The 22,673-nt window shown below is 45.2% G+C and overlaps 2 protein-coding genes across 7 annotated transcripts in view; both read right to left on the reverse strand.

Annotated features, from left to right (window-relative positions):
- GFPT1 (glutamine--fructose-6-phosphate transaminase 1) overlaps positions 1-7,788 on the reverse strand; it is a 58,560-nt gene extending 50,772 nt beyond the window's left edge. For 2 of the 3 annotated variants that reach the window (XM_072746134.1, XM_072746138.1), the window contains exon 1: positions 6,403-6,585. In XM_072746134.1, the coding sequence (XP_072602235.1) occupies positions 6,403-6,409 (7 nt within the window). In that variant the 5' untranslated portion in view covers positions 6,410-6,585. Of the gene's footprint in view, positions 1-6,402; positions 6,586-7,571 lie in introns of those variants that run through there. The other variant, XM_072746135.1, reaches the window with a different exon arrangement.
- Positions 7,789-13,792: 6,004 nt separating this feature from the next.
- NFU1 (NFU1 iron-sulfur cluster scaffold) overlaps positions 13,793-22,673 on the reverse strand; it is a 31,550-nt gene continuing 22,669 nt past the window's right edge. For 3 of the 4 annotated variants that reach the window (XM_026017798.2, XM_026017800.2, XM_072746139.1), the window contains 3 exons: positions 21,137-21,197; positions 18,815-18,989; positions 13,793-16,452 (listed from right to left, as the gene is read on the reverse strand). In XM_026017798.2, the coding sequence (XP_025873583.1) occupies positions 16,408-16,452; positions 18,815-18,989; positions 21,137-21,197 (281 nt within the window). In that variant the 3' untranslated portion in view covers positions 13,793-16,407. The remainder of the gene's footprint in view (positions 16,453-18,814; positions 18,990-21,136; positions 21,198-22,673) is intronic. The other variant, XR_011999336.1, reaches the window with a different exon arrangement.

Genomic DNA, 22,673 nt, shown 5'->3' on the forward strand with positions numbered 1-22,673 from the left:
ACTTCCACCCAACCAATGCCATCAGACCACAGGCTTTCGTCATCCTGACACGCAGCCCCTCTGGGCCCACGGCTCTCTTCCTCCTGAGTCCCTGAGCAGGCCTGTAGCAGAGCCCGTCCACCTCAAGTCCATCCTCCATCTCGGGCCCTCCACTTGCTGGCCAATCCTGTCCATTCACCGCTTGTCCAACTGGCAAACTTCCCCAGGTATTACTCTAAAGCTAGAATCTAGACTACTCCATTTCTCTGTTCCCAGGTTCTTTCTCAGTGTCTGGTAGACCCTCACAGAACTGAAGCTTTCATTTTCATCTTAACAGTATATACCCTCCTACCTTCCTACGTTGTTCCAACATGCCGGAGGCTGTTCACCCTGGAGACCTGGGTGGACGCAGATACAGCCTGGCAAGAGATCCACACCCTCTCCCCCAGATCTTCAAGGGCCAACAAGAGCTCACCAGACACCTGGAACATCGCTGCTTTCCAAGGCAGAGGCCCCTCCCTCTGGGCAAACCCGCTCCAGGGTGCCTTATCCTTCCTTATAAGCTCAAAACAGAGAAACGTATTTCACAAGCTATTTCCTCGAAGCCGGTCTCTTCTACCTGTAACTCTTGATTAGCAATTCCTCAACTTTCTAAATATAGAACCTCTTATTACATCAAAACATTTTGAGAATCCTACACAATAGTGGGTTGAATTTTTATTATGCAATGATCTAGAACAACTTCTTTTTTTTTTTTAAGATTTATTTATTCTTCATGATAGAGAGAGAGAGAGAGAGGCAGAGACACAGGCAGAGGGAGAAGCAGGCTCCATGCCAGGAGCCTGACGCGGGACTCGATCCCAGAACTCCAGGATCGCGCCCTGGGCCAAAGGCAGGCGCCAAACCGCTGAGCCACCCAGGGATCCCCTAGAACAACTTCTATACAACTTTACAGACCATGCCTAGAGTATGACTCAATCAGTGAACACCCATAGTAGCTTCATAGCTTACAGGTAAAGAACCACAGCTCTAGAACTCAACTTTTCAACTCCATCAGGGGATCTCAGTTCCACGGTACCCCCTCCTCTGCTGGTACGTATACCCTCCTCGACACAAACTCAAGTCTCTCCACCTTCAATATATGCAGCTCCTCTAATGATTTATTTATAGCCAAATGCAATTAATTTCCCTCTGCAATGTTAAACATGAATGCAGAGTCTGTCCAAGTCAGTACACTGGAACTCTTCTGCCTCTAACCACTGTTCTTTGGCCCCTTTTCCTGGAATTTTTATTTCTTCTTTCAAACCCCACGGCAACAGTTCTCAACCTATTTCTGACTATTCACTGTTGGGTAAATGCCATCGTGATATTTCTCACAGTGCACTATTTCTCTACCAGCTGGCACTATTTCTCAACGTAACAGTACTGCCACTGGGATGCCTGGCTGGCTCCGTCAATAGGGCATATGCCTCTTGATCTTGGGTTTGTTAAGTTCGAGGCCCACACTGGATATAAAGATTACTTAAAAAAAAAATCTTAAAAAAAAAAAGTACTGCCCTGTTACCTGAAACATTCCTGCCCCAACTAGTCCCTGAATTTCTATTCAATCCACTTGTAGTCCAAATATGACAAGGAACAGTGAACAAGAAATGCCTAGTAACACACCTGTTGCATTTCTTGTTGTACCTGTGTATTCACGGTTTCCTCCAACCAGACAGCAACTCCTTGAAGGCAATTTCCTTATTTTAGTCATCTCTCCAATGGACAAACCAAGTATAAAGCCTTCACTTCCAATATCTTCTAATGCTTTCTAGGTACTTGAAACATACAAAAATTCCTAAACTACAGAAAGAGAACACTATTTTGCAGGATGCTAAATAGGGATAAGGTAAAAGAAATGTTCCATAATTAAAGGTTTAAGAAATACTGGGTTAGGGGATCCCTGGGTGGCGCAGCGGTTTAGCGCCTGCCTTTGGCCCAGGGCACGATCCTGGAGACCCGGGATCGAATCCCAATTCGGGCTCCCGGTGCATGGAGCATGCTTCTCCCTCTGCCTGTGTCTCTGCCTCTCTCTCTCATTCTGTGTGACTATCATAAATAAATAAAAATTAAAAAAAAAAGAAATACTGGGTTAAAGTTAACACGTTTATTTGTAGAACTTTCTAGAAACTTTATTCTTGCTACTTGCAAATCTCCAAAAGCAGAATTTCCCACAGCTGTGTTGTAAAACTCTTTCCCACCTTCCATTGCTCATAACCAGCACCTATTAGCTTCTCCCTTTCCAGGGAACATATTTGAGGAAATACTTATTAAGCAGTTAATTATTTTCTTTCACAACTACTTTATATCCAGTATGATTCTCAAGGAGGATATGTTAAACGTATTGGTTTTATGGTTTATCCTAGCAGCCCATCACAGCATCCCTCAAATATCTCCAAGTCTATTAGTGTTATTACAAAAATCTTTTTAAGGATTTATTTCAGGATACTTTTAAACTGTAAGCTCCCTTACTGCTTTTAAATATGGCCTCACCGGGATCCCTGGGTGGCTCAGCGGTTTAGCGCCTGCCTTTGGCCCAGGGCACGATCCTGGAGTCCCGCATTGGGCTCCCGGCATGGAGCCTGCTTCTCCCTCTGCCTCTGTCTATGCATCTCTCTCTCTCTATCTCTCATGCATAAATAAATAAAATCTTAAAAAAAAATAGGGGATCCCTGGGTGGCTCAGGGGTTTAGTGCCTGCCTTTGGCCCAGGGCGCGATCCTGGAGTCGGGAGATAGAGTCCCGCATCGGGCTCCCGGCATGGAGCCTGCTTCTCCCTCCTCCTGTGTCTCTCTCTGTCTGTCATAAATAAATAAATAAATCTTTAAAAAAATAAATAAATAAATATGGCCTCACTTACAAAAATTCCATTTATATACACACCATTGGATCAGAAGGGATATGTCTTCCGGGGACAATGTCTAGAGCCATTCCAAAATGGTCCCATGTTTGACATATCATCCATCATAGACTGCCCTATAATACAGCATCTAACAAAAATAGGCTGTCCCAAACCCCTGGTAATAGTACTGTTTTACCTTTATACCAAGGAGGTTGGAAAAGCACCAAAATCCACATGTTGGCCCAGGCCAACCTCCAGGCGTTTGTGCTGTGAGACCTACAGTTCTTATGAGGTTGTCTAAGATGAAAAAACACATTAGCAGAGACTGTGCTGATTCCATGTGTGCTGTGTCAGTGACTGGATCAAGCATGTTTTGCTTACAGAGGAGAACATTGTTCTGAACATGTTGAAGGAACAAGCACAGAGTCAGAAAGCTAAATTTAAAAATGCATTTGAGTAACACACACAAAAAAAAAAAATCAGAAGAAAAAAAAGAACAGTATAACCCTACATTGATTATAATACAGCAGCCCAATCTGTTAAAAGCTGTGGGTAGCTTAAGTGACTTGCCATTCTCTTACCAAAACAAAAGGTAGTACAAATCAAAAATGACAGAGTGTATTCTAAAGAACCAAGAATAAGAGGAAGAGAAAATTAACTTGCAAAACAAGCACACTATTATTTTCTGGGAGATTCACAGCACTTCTTAGCCCACTAAAGGTTCCAAGAAATCCTCAAAAAAAAAAAAAAAAAAAAAAGCCAAAGTTCAACACTGTTTTAATCTACTGCTTCCCAAATTTACTTGGCTCAAATCTATTTTTTTTTTTCCTGATTAACACTATTAACCTCCCAACACAAACTGGTAAACATTTTGACAGTTTTATCAGTATATCTGATTGGAAAAAGTGTATCACAGAATTTTCCACCTTCGTTCTTCTTCAACATTGTATGGTGTTGAAACAAAATGCTCTTTTAGAAAAACTTGGAATAGGCAGCAGGTAATCAGAAGGTAAACTTCCATGGGTGGGGAATGGGTCAAATAGCAGATGGAGATTAAGGGGTGCACTTGTCCGTGACCGATCACGGATCCCTGGATGAGGTATGAAATCCTTCAATCACTACACCTGAAACTAATGTTAACACTGTATGCTAACCATGCTGGAGTTAGATGAAAAAGAAGGTAAACCTCTAAATGTTCCTATCTAATCTCATTCCCACTCACTTCCTCTGTCTAGAAATTTTATTTCAGGGACGCCTGGGTGGCTCAGCGGCTAAGCGTCTGCCTTCGGCTCAGGGCGTGGTCCTGGAGTTCCGGGGATCAAGTCCGGTATCAGGTTCCCTGCATGGAGCCTGCTTCTCCCTCTGCCTGTATCTCTGCCTCTCCCCCCCACCCCCCGCCCCGTGTGTCTCTCATAAATAAATAAAATCTTTTAAAAAAATTTTTATTTCAATGATTGAGATATAGGAAGAAAATAAATACAAAGTCTCATCCTCTTGACAGTTAAGTTTCAAAATTTACATTAAAGAAGAAATAAATCCTGAACTCTATTCCTGGAATCATGCAAAACTCTGCTCTGGGTTAAAAGCAGCACCTTGGAAATGTTTCAAGTACTATTTCTTTATAACCAGTGCGTTTCCTGAGCAGTAAAATTATGAAATGGGCACGGTGGCTGTGTGAAAACTACTTATCTAGTCTCCACCCCAAAGCTTCCCCTTATCTGAACCTTTCTAAAGCAAATCTGACTTTTTTTTTTTTTTTTATGGTACTCTCTCTCTTTCCTGAAACAGGATGAAGAAGAAACCACCTGCAACCAGATCGCCACGTACTCACCTAGGCACACACCTCATCATTCTGGAAAAGTCAATGACCAAATGAAGCGTCTTAGGGATTAACCGGTTTTGCAGATTCACTACTTCACAGCCACAAACTAAATAATGTGTTTCTCAAAACCACTCTACTAACCAGACACAGCCAAAGCATAACTGACCCTTAGGTCAGCCCTAGTCTAATAATTTCAGAAATTATAGATGTTTCTGTTTTGTCTTTTCCACCTACTCTGAATGTAAAAGTGCTCCTCATTTTCAGAAGCTGAAACTATCATAAAGTTTCAACACAGGGGGCAGCCCAGGTGGCTCAGCGGGTTAGCACCGGCTTCGGCCCAGGGCGTGACCCTGGAGACCCGGGATCGAGTCCCACGTCCGGCTCCCTGCGTGGGGCCTGCTTCTCCCTCTGCCTGTGTCTCTGCCTCTATGTGTGTGTGTGTCTCTTGTGAATAATCAAACAAAATCTTAAAAAAAAAAAAAAGTTTCAATACGATACAGGAAAAATCGACACTACTGAGTACAAGCCACATCCTGCTGGGATGTTCTCCCAAAGGGCCGTGAGGAATACGGGCGCCGAGGGGGCACCTGGCGGGATGAGCACCGGGTGTTACGCTCTATGTGGGCAATCTGAACTCCAATAAAAAAAATATACAAAAAAAAAAAAGAAAGAAAGAAAGAAAAGGGCAAGATTCCCAGGTAGCGTCGCTTCTTTTACAATCCCACGTTCCTTCTCCCAGGCTTGCGGTGAGTCCTAATTTCCATTCAGGCGCTATAATAATACCGACAGCGGCCGAGCGAATCCCTCCTCCGGGCCTGTCCATCCCCTCGGACGTGCCTGCGGCCCTGCCCGTCAGGACGGGCTTTAGGTTGACACCGCCGGGTCGGGGTGGCCGAGGGCGACCAGCTGCGTTTTAACTGCTCTCGGAGAAACGTTTATCGAAACGTTTATCGTCGCTGGTGGGCGGGCGCTTCCGACAGCAGGTGGGCAGGTGGGGGGGGCCCCCACTCCCCAGGTTAGGGCCGCGGTCCCGGGGCGGGCGCTTCCGACCGGAGCACCAGCGAGGTGGGCAGGTGGGTGGGGGGCGCTCCCCAGGTTAGGGCCGCCGTCCCGGGGGCGGGGCGCTTCCGACGGGAGCACCGGCGCGGCCCGGAGGTGGGCAGGTGCGCAGGTGGGGGGGGGGGCCCCACTCCCCAGGTTAGGGCCGCGGTCCCGGGGCGGGCGCATCCGACGGGAGCACCAGCGAGGTGGGCAGGTGGGTGGGGGGCGCTCCCCAGGTTAGGGCCGCGGTCCCGGGGGCGGGCGCACCCGACGGGAGCACCGGCGCGGCCCGGAGGTGGGCAGGTCGGGGGCTCCCCCCGGGCCAGCGCCGCGGGCGGGGGCGGGGTGGTGCGGCGCGCGGCGACTCCCCGGGGTCTGCCCGGAGCGAGCGGCGGCGGGGCCGGTCCGGGAAGGCGAGCGCTGGCGGGCGCAGGGCAGGTCCGAGGGCTCCCCCGCCGCTCCACAGGTGGCCCCGCTCGCCCGCCCGCCCGGGTCCTCGCAGGCCACGCCGCCCGGCCCCTTCCCTCGCCCGTCGCCGCCCCGGGACGCGGGGCCGCCCCGCCGCTCCCTTCCCCGCGCGCCCCCGGCCCCCAGGCCGCCCCGGGCCCGCCCCGCCCCCGCCCGCGCCCCCCGCCCGCACACGCCCCCCGCCCGCAGCCCCCCGCCCGCAGCCCCCTTACCGCACATGATGCAGGCGGCCCGGCCCGCGGCGGGCGGGGAGCGGGCGGGGGGCGGCGGCGCGCACACGAGCCTCCGGGGCGGCCGGCGAGGAGGGGGCCCGGGCCCGGCGACGCGACCCGCGGGGATGCGACGGCCCAAGCGACGCCCGCGCGGTCGGCCTCCCGGGCGCGCCTGCAACTGCCGCCGGCCCCGCCCCCCGCGCGCACCGCGCCGCCGCCGCCGCCGCCCGCCGCCCCCATTGGCCCGCGCCGCCGCCGCTCACGCCGGCCCCGCCCCCCGCGCCGCCCCGCCCCGCCCCGCCCCCGGGCGCACGCACGCGCAGGCCAGCGGGCGGCGGAGACGTGGCAGCCGCGGGGGCCGCCGGCCGCGGGGAGCGGGGAGCTGGGAGCGGGCAGCGGGCAGCGGGCAGCGGGGACGCGTGCGCAGCCGCGGGCGCCACCAGCCTGCCGCGCGGCCGGCCCGGCGGGAGCACCGAGGGGGGAGCGCCGAGGGGGGAGCGGGGGGCGGGCGCGCAGCCCAGGAGCCGCCACGAAAACCCCGCGAGCCGGGGGCGGCGCCGCGGGCCTCCACGACCAGCGCCCTGCGCGGCCGCGTCCTCCCGGGCCCCGCAGACCCCGCGCCCGACCTACGCGGGCTGTGGCAGGCGCGGCCCCCCCCCCCCCGCCCCCGGGCCCCGGACCCCGGACCCCGGACCCCGCACTCCCTCCGCGCCGCCCCCGCATCCCGCATCCCCGCGCCTCCGCCCCCCGTGCCCCGCCCCTTCCGCCCCCCGCATACTCCGCCCCCCCCGCATCCCGCACCCCCTCTGCCCCCCCCCCCGGCCCCACACCCCCTCCGTCCCCCGCACCCCGCATCCCCGCGCCCCGCCCCTTCCGCCCCCGCATACTCCGCACCACCCCCTGCATCCCGCACCCCCGGGCCCCGCACCCCCTCCGTCCCCCCCATACTCCGCACTCCCGCCGCACCCCTGCCCCGGGTACCCCGCACCCCCGGGCCCCCAGCGAGGCAGAGCCCAGCGCCAGGGCCCTGAGCTCCCGGCCTTGCGGAGCTGTGCTGGCCCCGGCTCCCGCGGCCACCCGAGGGCCAGGAACTGCCCAGACACTGACCCTTAGTTCTGTGAATCTGTCCCCCCCCCCCCCCCCCACTCCTGCCCCAAGAGACACTTAACCAGAGAGAGCGGAGGTTTCTGAGAATCTGTTACCGGAGCGCTTGCTCTTGCTCTAGGAAGGTGTCCGTGGGACCTCTAGCCACCTGGAGGTGGTCATCTAACTACTAATGGCTCTAGATTATGATCAAATAAAAACTTGATTGGCACAGAGAACAGGCCCCGACTCCTGGCCCGAGATACCGGTCGTTGCACGCTGGCTCCCCTCCCACCCCACCTTCCAGCCCTTCATGCCCCACTTCCCCACCAGGCCGTCGTCCCCCACTATTTTCCACATAGGAGTATTCGTGGAATCCCCACCCCCTCTCTACCCAACTGCCACCTGTTGGGGAAAACCGATTGTCTCCCTAGATGGGCTTAAGGACATGGATCAACCTCTGATTCTTTGAATTGGCCCCTTTAAATCAATATACTTGTGACATTTTATTACTTTTTGTGTGTTTCCCTACCCGGCTGTTCCTTGAGGCCAGAACAAGCCTTTGCACCTAGTATAAACCCTAGCACAACCCAGTACCTGAAAATGTTTTTGTGGCGCTTAGCTGGCTGTCAGTGGAGCCTGCGACTCCTGATCTTGGGGGTCATGGGTTTGAGACCCACTTTGAGAGTAGAGAGTACTTAAAAAAAGAAAAGAATAAAAATCTTTAAAAAAAAATGTTTTTCAATGAGTGGAAAAAGCCATATTAGCAGAACTGACTTCCTATGACTGGTTATATGATCAAGTGAACAAAGAAAAGGCTTTTCAGATTCTCTTAAAGGGAAAATATATATATGGTTTTCTTTTTAAGATTTTAGTTATTCATGAGAGACACAGAGAGGCAGAGACACAGGCAGAGGGCCTCAGTCCCAGGACCGGGGGATAATGACCTGAACCAAAGGCAGATGATCAACCACTAAAATACCCAGATGCCTCCCAAAAAATGCCTTTTTATTACTTGCCTCAAAGAGAGGCTAGAAATGTTACACTTAAATGAAGTATTTATCACCTAAGAGCCCTTTAACATTTCAGGCCCTTAAGCCCCTAAACGAACCCAGAGCAACGTTTAAAAACAAAAAACAAAAAACAGTGAGCTGCTTGTTAATACACATTTCTTAGTTCAAGAGGCAAAAGACTGTGGATGTACTTCTTAGCCACACAACCCTCATCTAAGTTTCTAGCAGGACCACGGTGATATTGCCAAGGAGTCAAGGTAACAAACGGAAGAGAAAAGCAAAGGGTTCCATAGTATTTTAGTTTGAGCACGAGAACATCGGTGTTAACTGCTGGCACTTTCTTTCTGGCATCAACAGGGTTGTGAGCGGTGCACAAAGATATTGTTCAAACACTGTAATCATACTTTGCCTCTTTGGTGATTATAGTTAATAATACTGTGGGTTCTTCATTTCTTTAGACATGCCAACTGGAAGCCTGATGGCCTTCTGCCCAGCAGGATGTATGGCAAGGAAGAGGTGAGAGAAACTTTGAAAGCCAATATTTTCCCAACCCAAGGCAACAAAGAGCCCTTTATAACTATGCTCCAGCCAAGACACTAATGTGAAAGAACTCTGTTTGTCTGACCCCCATCTCTGCAGAGCTGTGCCTTAGCTGGACCTTTGGGAATAGGGGCTAGAGAAGAAAATAAATGATCTGTGAAGGAAATGGGACATCTGGGTCTAATTCAAACAGCCGAAGAAATGGAAAAGATTTTCTCTCCTCATCAAAAGTTCTGAACTAACTAACTGAACTTTAAAAAAAAAAAAAAAAAAAGGAATGATGGTAAGGAGGGTGCCGTCCATCATCTCTTCATGTGCGTCCATTTCTCTGTTCACAGATCCGTCCTGTTAAACCTGATGGCTCTCAGTCTCCTCCATGCCAAACAGCCTGATGGGCAGAAGCTATAAGGGCTTCCATCTGCCATTTCTAAAGAAAGGAAGAACCATAATTAAAATAGGTTTATAAGATTTTTTAAATGGGGGCGCCTGAGTGGCTTAGTCGACTAAGCCTCAGACTCTTGGTTTCAGCTTAGGTCATGATCTCATGGGTCACGGGATCAAGCCCCAAGTGGGGCTCTCTACTCATGGGGTAGTCTGCTTAAAGATTCTCTCCTTCTGCCCCATGCCCCACTCGCATGTGCACTGTGCATACTTTCTCTCTCAAATAAATGGATAGAATCCTTTTTTTTAAAAAAAAAAAAAAGATTTTTAAATGTCCCCATGATTGTGATTTTTTTTTAAAGATTTCATTTATTTATTCATGAGAGACACAAAGAGAGAGAGAGAGGGAGAGGCAGAGACACAGGCAGAGGGAGAAGCAGGCTCCATGCAGGGAGCCCGATGTGGGACTGGATCCCAGGTCTCTAGGATCACGCCCTGGGCCAAAGGGCTAAACTGCTGAGCCACCCCAGCTGCCCTGATTATGATTTTTGTTATCCCTTACCTAATTTACAATAACAGTTAGGAATAAAGTCATCACAATAAAGAGGGCCTAGCAACAAGCTTTCAGTTCTAGGTCCTAGGAATGTAATGAACGGGATGGTAACTATAGTTAATAATACTCCATGTATATTTGAAAGTTGCTGGGAGAATAAATCTTAAGTTTTTATAAAAAAAAATTGTAACTATGTTTGATAATGAGTGTAAACATGACTTATGACTGTTTTACAACATATACATACACCAAATCATCCTGCTGTACACTTGAAACTAATATAATGTATGTCTGCTATATTTCAATTAAGAAAGGCCTGTGCATAACAAGAATATGGGGACCAGAGACATCAATGTCCCAATTTTTAGGGAGTTTTGTGAAGAAATGTACCCCGGCAGACAGAGAAGATGATGGTATAAAAGAAACAGATGGAGCCAATAAGGCCCATGAGATGGAAGATATGAACACAAGAATAAAAGGCACCAGTCAGGGCCTCAGAAAGACCCCTTCAGTGAACCCCTCTGGTTCTGTCGCCATCCCAATTCATCCTACACACCTTCACACCACAGTGACCCTCCAAAAACACAAATCTGATTCTGTGTCTTCCTGATTCAGTGGGTACCCCTCACCTGCAGAATTAAGTCCAGACTCCCATGTACACACATAGTTAGGATGCATCATTTCCCACCACTCTGCTCAAGCAAGCAGCTCATGGTCTGGCATCATTTCCCACCACTCTGCTCAAGCAAGCAGCTCATGGTCTGGCCACACCGAACTAGTTCCCTACGAATGGACTATGATACTTTTTCACCTTTGCATTTGCTTTTTGAAAGGAAGCATTAAAAAGGTAACCGGGTGTTAAACAGGGCATGACTATAGAGAACTAGTCACAAAATGGGACTTTAAGGGGTCCGCAAAGTTCCCTTGTCCAAAATTACCTCCATTCCTTACGAATCACATTGCCTAAATGCTTTGTATGTCTATATTCAAGGCAGAGCACCTCCCCTTCCCCCAGGAGATCTACATTAAGTCATTATCATCTATTAACACTTCACAGTGACCCTAGATATAGGGTTATTTTTCATTTGGATCCAAGTATGAGAAGGTCACTGAGGAAATGAGAGTTTTGATGTGGATGAAGTTGATCCTGAAATTAGAAAGAAGGCAGATCTGGACAGATCACCGTGGTTGATGACACTAGGCAAAAAAGGGAACGTAAGGGCATCTGGAATTGAGTGTGATAATGCAGAGAGAGGGGGCCAAGATATGAAGAAGGGATCAGAAACAAGTTGGTGCTAAAAGCAGACTCCGCCCTCTATCATGGTTAATTTTTTTTTTTAATTTTTTTTTATTTATGATAGTCAGAGACACAGGCAGAGGGAGAAGCAGGCTCCATGCACCGGGAGCCCGACGTGGGATTCGATCCGCGGTCTTCAGGATCGCGCCCTGGGCCAAAGGCAGGCGCCAAACCGCTGCGCCACCCAGGGATCCCTATCATGGTTAATTTTGTCTATCAACTTGGCTGAGCCACGGTGCCCAGACTTGGTAAAACGCTATCCTGGATGTTTATGTGGGGTGCTTTTGGATGAGACTAATACTTAAACCAGTGGCCTTTGAGTAAAGCAGATTGCTCTTTATGATGGAGGCGGGCCTCATCCAATCAGCTGAAGACCTGAGTAGAACGAAAGACTGACCTGGAGTAAGAAGGAATTAGCCAGCAGCCAGCCTCTGGACTTGAACTACAACCCTGGCTCTTCCCTTGTGTCTAGTGTGACACCCACCCCGAAGATTTCGGACTTGCCAGCCTCCATAATTACATGAAACAATTCCTTGAAATAAATACTTATGGATCAGTAGAGAGGTGAATAGATGCAATCAGTGTCTCTGGAGAACCCTAATACATTTACATAAAATTGATCTTACTGATCTTCTCAATGGTGAATATAGGTATTTGCTTTAAAATTCTAAAGGATAGAGCTTTTAAGGACAAATAATAGAAATCCACTCGATGTAGCTATGGGGGTGGGGGTGGGGATTTGTTGGCTAAAGTCATTGGAAAGGTCAGCGACACAGCTTCAGGCACACCTGTATCTGGGGACACAATGTTGTCAGAAGCCCCTTCGATTCTCTCTCCCTGACCTTATGCACAGGAAAATAAACCTCAAACAGCTCTGGAATCACATCTTTATAGCCTGCAGTCCACGGAGAGAGAGTCTACTCCTCCATCCTCACTTTTCATATTCTAGGCAAGGATTCTGATAGGTCCAATGTAGGCTTGTACACCCCACTCATCCAGTGGCAAAGGGCAGGACACTGTGATTGGACAGTTCCACCAGCACCAAACCGAGTCACCAGAGGCACACACTGTCTACAAGAGCCAGCAAGTCCCCCAGCACGGCGTGGACTACTTTTCTTCAAAGGAAAAGGGAAGGTGTTGCCAAAAAAAAAAAAAAAGAAAGAACTGACACCTGGAGACACAAGCAAAAGATGCCCACTACATCGGATGACCACAGCCTTGACACCCGCACCAGGAAACCTCACATTTAGGAACAAAGGATGCTGACTCCAGCTAGAATTAACATATTCCCCTATTTTCCCCTCTGGGGTGCCTCCAAATTTCCCTAGTAGGCAGAACCTAGGGCAGAGTTCCTTCTAGCTCTGCTAGAAGGAAACTCATTGTACTGCCAAGGAGCAGTCCACGTGTAGGAAACCATGAGATTAACTGGTCCTATCTACCATTTCTGTTCTGCAGAATGCGAACAGAGCTGCAATGGAAGCAGACCATCAAGGGAGCTGCCTCAAGCTGAAAAATCACTAGAAATGTAAGGTGATAGAAAAAAAAAAAAGGATTTCCTAAGATTCTTTTGGGGGTGGGGGGTGATACAAAGGCATTCCTGCATAGTCTGCAGATGCCCTGTGGAGATGCCACAGATAACTTCCTCCAGTGTGGGAAATGGAATATAAAGCTGGGTTTTCCCAAAGGAATGTAAATTCCCACTGGACTGAAGAGCAGCTTGGCTTCACACTGCTGGGGAGAGGTGGAGGCGGGGGATCACACATGCACACGCCACTGCGTTGGCCCATTAGGGTCAGGAGCAAAGGCAAGACGGAAAAGACTTTGGCCCACTAGAAAACCGCACCTACGGAGGCAAGGAGTGCTCGCTCCTCCATCAGGAGGGGAATTAGGTACCATCCCCTTAAGGCAAAGTAGTAGTAGAGCAGCAGTGTGCACAAGGGTCTGCAGCCAGGAGGCCTGCTTTCCCACTAAAGCTGTACGAGGCAGTGGAAACCGTACCTCTCCCTGTGCCTCACGGGGACAGTAACAGTTCCCAATCTCATAGGATTAAATGACTTCACAAATATAAGGTGCTGAGAATAGTGTTTGTCATGTAGTGAATGCCAATGGAAGTTTGCTATTTTTATTTTATTTCTTCTGTTAAGTTTGCTATTTTTAAATATTTTGCTCCTTGTCATTCTGGATAGCATGTCATTCTAATTTTCATTAGCAAAAAAATCCTCCAAGTGCTTGGCTGACTCTTACCCAACAACTTTCCTTTCAAATACCTACTGGAATGTCCCACATTTATAAAGTGTTTTCAATCATACTTGCAAGATTTTATACATTTGTAGGGGGGGTGGCTAAAATTTTTGTTTTCACCAAGCACAACTAATGTGAATGGTTACTTCCCTTTTTGGGGACCATATAGGAGAAAATTAAGTATAATTTAATCATTCAAAAATAAAAACTTTTACCTGATGAAACCACACCTTCTAAATTAATTTCTGGTCAAAAAAGTGGCTCAATTAATTTAAAAATATATTTCTTTTTTTTAGGATTTTATTCATTTATTCATGAGACACACAGAGAGAGAGGCAGAGACACAGGCAGAGGGAGAAGCAGGCTCCCACTCGATCCCGGGACCCCGGAATTATGCCCTGAACCAAAGGCAGACGCTTAACCACTGTTAAGCCCCCCAAGTGTCCCTAAAAATATATGAATTTGTTTTCATTAGAAAATCGGTATTTGGCACTGTCTGCCACAGATAAAGAAGCAGTAAAATTATGTACCAAGTCCTCCAGGGCTCTTTGTCAGAGGCGATCAGCTGCAGGTGACAATACCCACCAATAGTCGTGGTTCATTACAAGAAAACCTCTTATGTCACATGATACTCTGAAAATGGGTGGTTCCCAGGCCAGCTCAAGAGTCCATAATGTCCTCAAGGACCCAGGTCTTGTTTCCTTCCTGCCTTTCTCAGTGGACTATCAGAGCCTTGGATGTCAAGTTCTCAGCCTGTGGCATTCCAAGAAGGAAAGAAAGGAATTGAGAAAAGAGCCTTCTTTACATATTTTAACTTTCTCTTAATCAGGGAAGAAAATCTTCTCAAAACACTCTGATAGACAGACCCTCTCTTCCAGCTCATTGGCTAGAGCTGGGTCGTATGTCCACACCTAGACTAGGGACTGGCAAAGAGAAAAGGAATTAAAATGACTGGTTTAACTTAGTTATAATTTATCCCCAGAGGTGGGACCTACCTTCCGTGGTCACATCACAACCACAGGATGATTAAAAGGGCCTCTCTCAGTAGGAAGCAGGGGTCCATGTTGGGTGGGCAAGCATTAGTTTCCGCAGCACTCTGTTCCGCCCACCGTCTGCTTCTGTACCATTTCCAGGTCGGCACTTTCACTTTACACTCAGGCCATACTTAGCTCCTTGCAGTTCCAAACACATTTCACAGCTTCCAGGCTCTGTTTACACTGCTCTGTATGCCTAGAATGGTCTTCCCCATCTCTCCTCTTTGTTCCTCATGGCTGCTCCCTTTTGCAGAAAATCTTCCGGATACCTTGGGCTCTCGGTTCCATGATTTCCAGTCCTCCAATAATCTTAATTCATCCCCCACTTCAGCCACTTATTTCATGGCCATACCCAGGACTTGTCATTAACTGCATCTCCTCCACAGTCTCAGTTTCCTGTAGCTTCTAAAGGGCACATTCGTGTGTCTAGTCTACAAAGCAATTCCCAGAGTCTGACCTGAATTCATCTATAATAGCTCAGAGAACAAATTCTCCAATCCCACTATCTGGTTCTTTAAGATATTTACTTATTTACTCATAAGAGACACACAGAGACAGAGACACAGGCAGAGGGAAGAGCACGCTCCCCGTGGGGAACCTGATATTGGCGGGATCACAACCTGAACTGAAAGCAGATGCTCCACCACTGAGCCACCCAGGTGCCCCCCCCCCCCCCCACTGTCTGGTTTTATGAACCAAAGGACAAAAATATAAACTTTAAAGCCCAGCATTCACAAATGCTGGAGTTATTCCTGTTTCTACCCATATCCGACTACCCATGCTTTTGGGAACCAGAATTCCATAAATACAATGTACCACCACTGCTATTTCCCTCTTTCCTATCCTGATATTGTCTGTAAACTACTGTCTCTGAATTATTATAGACAATGAGACAGAAATGCAATTTAATATTTTCGATATCTGAAAATGGGAGAAAGACAACTGATCAAATTTCTGCCATGGCACAGATTATAAATCTCTAAATCAGGAGAAGCCAGTGGAAGAAGAACCAAAGCAGTTTCTCATCTTTTCCCAGAGATTCTGTTTCATAAAATAAAGCCTGAGCATGCTAAGACAGCTTTCCCTCAATTCAGCCTATTGTTTCTTCTATCAACAGAAATTCGGTCTACATTCTGGAACTTGGTTCTTTATTAGTTTTCAGCATTACAACTTTTTTTTATTTTTATTTTTTTGGTCTTTTAGTGAGAAGTTATGTGCCACTACATTTAGGGCTCCCAGCCTGATGCTATTTTTTAAGAGACAGATGGGGGGGAGAGGCGAAGGGAAAGGGAGAGAGAGAATCTTAAGCAGGCCGCACACCCAGCACAGAGCCCAATGTGGGGCTTGTTCTCACAACCTTGAGATTATGACCTGAGCCAAAATCAAGAGTCAGACACTTAACCAACTGAGCTACCCAGGCGCCCCTAGCCAGGTACCATTTTTAAGCCAGAATTGTTAGGGCTTTTTTTTTAAGCAAGATAAAAATCCAATAAAGACAGTTTCAGATATTTCACAGAGCTAAGCCATTTTACAGTATTTTTAAAAGCATTCTCCATATTCTGTATTTAAAAAGTAAATAAATTAAATGGGAGAAAATGAACTGCTTCACATATTATGCAAAGAAGGAACCATGAGAAATAAAGAACAAACATTAAAATATCCTTGGATAAAATCCACGTGTACAGATGATTCAGGATGTTATAAATAACTCATATGAGGTAAAGCAAACATGCAATATTTATATATAAGTCTCTGAAAAAAGGGCATATTTTATTAATCCTCAAGTTTCTTAGATTAATAATAAATGCTTGGTATATATTATCAGTAAGTCCGATTGCTGGGCCCACAAAAATTCTAATTATTTTAAGTTGAGTTTGCTTCTTTTTCATCTGATTCATCATCCATAACCTAAAACCAAAAAAAAAAGAAAGAAAGAAAGAAAAAAAGAGAATTTAAGAATTAAGGATTAGAAATTGCTATTTTCCTGATTGTACCATTACTTGCTTACCTAAAATACACTATAATAATGCATGTCAACCCAGTAAGAGTAAGTCTATCAACAGCCCCCAAAGCACAAAGTTTGTCTCACAACCTGGTATCATGACATAGAAGCAAATTTAATATTAGCAAATTAACTAAGCACTGGTCTCTTTTTCTTATCCCCAAAAAATCTAATAGCAGAGTCTCAGCTGGACACTGACCATAACAATTAACTAACTTTTTATTTCCTAGTCACAAGACTAATGTTAATTGACTGTTTTTTTTTTCTCCCCAAAGCATTCTATTTACTTGAATATATTCTTAGGAGCTATACCAAACTATTATAAAATATATCTTAGAAAAATGAATCCCCCCAAAAAGAAATAAAATATCATGCTAACAACTAATTATTTTGGTTTAACTCAGATAAAAATTCATTTTATACCTTAAAAAAATGTGAGGACCTTCATTTTTAATGTAAAATTATTAGAAAGATACTAATGAATACCCGATTAAAAATGAAAAGATTTATTTATTTATTAACAACAGGTTTATTTACTTGAGAGAAAGAAAGAGAGAGAGAGAAAGAGAGAGAGAGCACGCGAGAGCACAAGCTGGGGGAGGGGCAGCAGGAGAGGGAGAAGCAGAGTCCTCACTGAGCACAGAACCCAGGCGAGGCTCCATGTCACAACCTTGGGATCAGACCTGAACCAAAACCAAGAGTGGACACGTAACCAACTGCACCACCCAGGTGCCCCAAGATTAGTAACTTTTCATGAGTTAATAATATATTACTCAGAAAATAAAAGGTTGTCCTTTAGAGAGGAAAAGAGTTACACAAACTCAAGATTTTTGTTTGTTTTCAACACACCTACTACAATTAAACATCAATTCAAGTTTATAACCTGACTACCAATTCACTACCCCACCCTGGATAAGTGAACAAAGAAGATAATGGAACATTTTGTGTCTTTTTTTTTTTTTTTTTTTTTTATTTATGATAGTCACAGAGAGAGAGAGAGGCAGAGACACAGGCAGAGGAAGAAGCAGGCTCCATGCACCGGAGCCCGACGTGGGATTCGATCCCGGGTCTCCAGGATCGCATCCTGGGCCAAAGGCAGGCGCCAAACCGCTGCACCACCCAGGGATCCCTATTTTGTTTCTTTAAATCTAGAAGAATCTGATTCTGATCCAAGATTATCATGGAAAAGTACTTCTCTCATAGTTTCTCTTTTGAGTTGGGTACAAATGGATATTTATTTCCAAGGAATGGATATTTTATAATCTCAGCAACATTCAATCCAAATAATTTTGTCAATCACCTCCTTTTTTAGGCACAACATTCCTAAATTTGGAAAAATACTTCCAAATACTTTGTAATACAAAGAAACACACAGGACTAAGTGTTGGAGAGGAACACAAAGACCTGGATATGATTACAAACCTCCCAAGGAAATTCCCCATAAACATAAATCTGAAACACACACTCAAAGAGGCTTTGGACCAAAGTAGACAGAGCCTAAGTCCAAGGGGAGGACTGATAAGACCTTCAAAGAGGAGATGGCATGTACTGTACCAAAAGGACAGACTTTAATACCACCCAGATGAGTGGTTCTCAGAAAAGCTGAGGAGATACCTCTCCTTAAAGGCACAGAACGATCTAAAGAGTGTTTTCAAATTTCTAATTTCCATTCTTTTCCTCCTTGATAATCTCTTTCCATAAGGCCAAGCCTCTTGGTTGAGAGCTGCTGCAGTGAAAGTCACTATTACTGCTGAGAAGGTTCTGTGCTATATTCCTTAGGTACCTTGGGGAGAAAAAAAATGCTAGCAGGCTATACCTCTGCTCAGTACAGTGTTTTACTATACAACAAAGCATGATCTCTCGATGAGCTCTGGCCCAGGTAAGTATGATATAGTGGAGCTCTTCCAGAGAGGACTTCCAACTGTCATCTACAAAATTCCATGTTTTGAATCCTCTTTTCATAATTTTTCTACAACCAGAGCAGCAGTATGGCCTCTGAGTCTCCATTTCCTTATATGTAAAATGGGAATGCTTTACTCAATACTGTGTTGTGAGATTAAAGAAATAATATTTGTAAAAAAGGCCTGGCAAATAGTAGGTATTCATAACACTAAAGTGAATTCTAAAATAAGGAATCTTCAAGTCTGATAACAATTATAACACAAAGTTCCAGGCCCTGAAGAATATGTAAGGTGACAAATTTCTTTTTTCTCCCCCCCAAAATTTATTTTAATATTGAATTTCAAGTGTCATATAATATTGGCATACCTGTTCTACACCCTCCACTTCTGGAATATAAAATTGCAGCATGTTCTGAATTCCATTTTTCAGAGTAATGATTGAACTGGGGCAGCTGGTACAAGAACCTTGGAGCTTCAGCTGGACAATGCCATCTTCAAAGCCTTTATAGATAACATCTCCGCCATCTTCCTGCACAGTTGGCCTGTGGTCACAGAATATTTGTGATGTATGTAAGAGACCTGAAGTTTCCATCAAAAACATTTAAAACAACTTAGGGCTTAGATTTTATATTGGTAAATTCATAAAGTTAGAGCTACTTATACAACAGAAAATGAGTATTATAGCTAATCTCATTTGTAATTTTTTTAAAATTTCAGATAAAATGCCAAAACTCACTCATATAAATATTTGCTTTACTTATTATATTTTAATCCTGCTTATTTGCAATCTTTTTAGGCATTTAAGATCTTAGATGTCCTAGTAATTACAGTAATTACCTAAGATAATACTCATTTCTTGTGAATGAACAGAGGCAGACTTACATAACACATGCTGTTTTTTTTTTTTTTTTCAGGTAAACTTTGCATGGAAATATAACAATATGAAAAATGCATAAATCACTTATGGTCAATTAAATGAATCTTTACAAAATGAGCACACATTTGTCCCACGCCAACACACAATGCTAGCACCCCAGAAGTCCCCTCTGTGCTTCCTCACAACCAAAGGTAATCTTCTCCTAACTGGTTATTACCACTGATTAATTCTGCCTGCTTTCTAACTTTATAAATATAAATTCCATTTAAAAAACATATAGCACGGGGATCCCTGGGTGGCTCAGCGGTTTGGCGCCTGCCTTTGGCCCGGGGCGTGGTCCTGGGGCCCTGGGATCGAGTCCCACGTCGGGCTCCCGGCATGGAGCCTGCTTCTCCTTCCGGCTCTGTCTCTGCCCACCCCCCCCCCTCTCTTTCTATGTCCATCATAAATGAATAAATATTTTTTTAAAAAAACATATAGCATTTACTCTTTTGTATTTGGCTTATTTTACTCTTTATGAGATTTTTCCTCATCATCACATAGTATTCCATTAAGTGAAAAGTGCCAGAACTTCTCCCTGCTATTGCTGCTGGACATTGGTGTTAAGATCAGTTTTTGGCTTTTACAAACAATGCAGCTGAGAAGATTCTTGCAGACGTGTTTTGGTATACATGTACACGACTACTGGGAATACCTCGAGCACAGAATTGCTCAATCAAGAAAGTACATACGTTCACATTTAGCAGATACAAACAGTTTGCCCTCTGCCCAGGCTCTCACACCACAGCCTCACACCAACAATCAGCAAAATGACCCACAGGAAGCCTTAACAAGCTTCCCTTTTCTATAGGATCTCGTGTGCTTTGGCAGCTCTCTACTGTTTTCAAACAAAAAAAATTTTTATTGTATTTTACTGTAGTTCTGGGAGTTCTTACCAGGACCATGAGTCTACTACAAGCAAAAGTGGAAGCCTACAGTTCTCTATTCATTTAAATTTATTCTTTATGGGCAATGGCCTGAAAAAAAAGTACTACTTCTCTTCTCACAATCCACCCAAATACTGTTTGACTCCTTTTTTCATCTTAAGAGATTTGGTATTGTAACAATATCAAACTTAGACGGTGACTGTAAAAGATAAATTCCTTCACTATGTTTAGACAAACTGTTTTAAAATTTTGAGTGAGGGATCCCTGGGTGGCGCAGCGGTTTGGCGCCTGCCTTTGGCCCAGGGCGCGATCCTCGAGACCAGGGATCAAATCCCACATCGGGCTCCCGGTGCATGGAGCCTGCTTCTCTCTGCCTATGTCTCTGCCTCTCTCTCTCTCTCTCTCTCTCTCTGTGACTATCATAAATAAATTAAAAAAAAAAAAAAGGAAACCAAGTTGGATTCCTTTAAAAAAAATAAAATAAAATAAAATTTTGAGTGAATATACATAATGTACAGGCTTTAAATTCAATTGCCATGGTTATATACTGTCTGTGGTTGACATTAACTTAAATTTATTTATTAGACTTTTTGGGGTTTTTTCCTCCCAGACACCTAAAAGTACACTGCTATAATGGAAACTGCCTCTGCAATATATCTGATTTCAGGCAGAATGGATGAGCACAGGGGGAATCTCTGGGTGGCGCCTGCCTTCGGCTCAGGGTGTGATACTGGAGACCCAGGATCGACTTCCACATCAGGTTCCCTGCAGGAAGCCTGCTTCTCCCTCTGCCTGCATCTCTGTCTCTGTCTCTCTCTCTCTCTCTCTGTCTCTCATGAATAAATAAAATCTTAAAAAAAAAAAAAAAGAATGGATAAGCACATACCGTATTCTAGTATCTAACAATTCCTTAATCATTGCCACAACTTCATCATCTTCTTCAGATCCTAGAAACAATTACAAAAAATATATCAACAATAGAAATTTTAGTGACACCTGAGAGGCTCAGTGAGTGAAGTATCTGCTTCGGCTCAGGTCATGATCCTGGAGTCTTGGGATGGAGCCCTGTGTCAGGCTCCCTGCTCAGTGGGGAGCCTGCTTCTCCCTCTCCTCCCTGCTCTAGCTCTTTCTTGCTATATCTGTCACTATCTCCCTCTCTCAAATAAATAAATAAAATCTCAAAAAAATTTTTAATTAAAAAAACCCAGAAATTTTTTATCAATGCAAATACTAGTACTAAACCAGGATGATTTTAACTTAATGTCTCATTAAAAAAAATAATAAAAGCACAAAACATGTGTGTCTCATTAAAAAAAAATGATAAAAGCACAGAACATGTAACTTATGGTGATATAAGGGAAATGGAAATGAAATGATAGTTGGGGAGATGGGAAGATCATTTGATTCTCTGAAGAAAAAAATTTTTTTAAGATTTGTTTATTTGAGTGAAAACACATATGCATGTGCCAGGAGGAGGGGCAGAGAGACAAAGAGTCTCTAGCAGACTCTGTGCTGTGTATGGAGCCCAACATGGGGCTCGATTTCATGACCCTGAGATCACGACCTGAGCAGAAGCTAAGAGTCTGTTGTTCAACCAACTATGCCACCCATGCGCCCCTGGATTCTCTGAAGGAAATTAAGGAGCACCAGTCAACTCAATACTTGGCAATAGGGAATCCCTGGTGGCTCGGCGGTTTAGCGCCTGCCTTTGGCCCAGGGTGCGATCCTGGAGTCCCAGGATCGAGTCCCAAGATCGAGTCCCACATCGGGCTCCCGGCGGCATGGAGCCTGCTTCTCCCTCCGCCTGTGTCTCTGCCTCATTCTCTCTCTCTCTCTCTCTATGTCTATCACGAATAAATAAATCTTTTTAAAAAAATACTTGACAATAGAGGTGTCCAACTGACATAACTTGATCTACTAATGATGTTAGGGTTTGAATTTTTTTGGTCAATAAATTTGTAAACTTTCATCATCCTGAAGGATTGAGAAGTGGAAGAGAAAAAAGATTGCCTGGATTCTGATGTACAGTTTGAGACACAAAGCCACACCTACTTCAGAAGTTAACTTACACTTTTTTCAATTTAGTATTTTTTCAAAATGACAACCATACTAAATATAGATGTAACCCTTATGAAAATTTATAAAATGTTCTACAAATCTGAATAAAAATCAGTACTTTCATTTTGTGTCATTTTTGTTTTTACTTTGTAAGGTTATATACTGACCTTCAATACCTTTTTAAAAATTTTAAGGTTTAGAAATTTTTTTCAGAAATTTACCTTTAGGAAAACTAAAAATATAGATAATCCCAATTACGCTATAATACACACAGAATTCTGACAACAGTGTAAATAAAAATTATCAATGTTAAATTATATTAACTTTGAATCTTTTTAATAAAAGAAATCAAACGTAATAAAACT

This window comes from Vulpes vulpes, unplaced genomic scaffold, assembly GCF_048418805.1.
Source record: "Vulpes vulpes isolate BD-2025 unplaced genomic scaffold, VulVul3 u000000657, whole genome shotgun sequence".
NCBI classification, from domain to species: Eukaryota; Metazoa; Chordata; class Mammalia; order Carnivora; family Canidae; genus Vulpes; species Vulpes vulpes.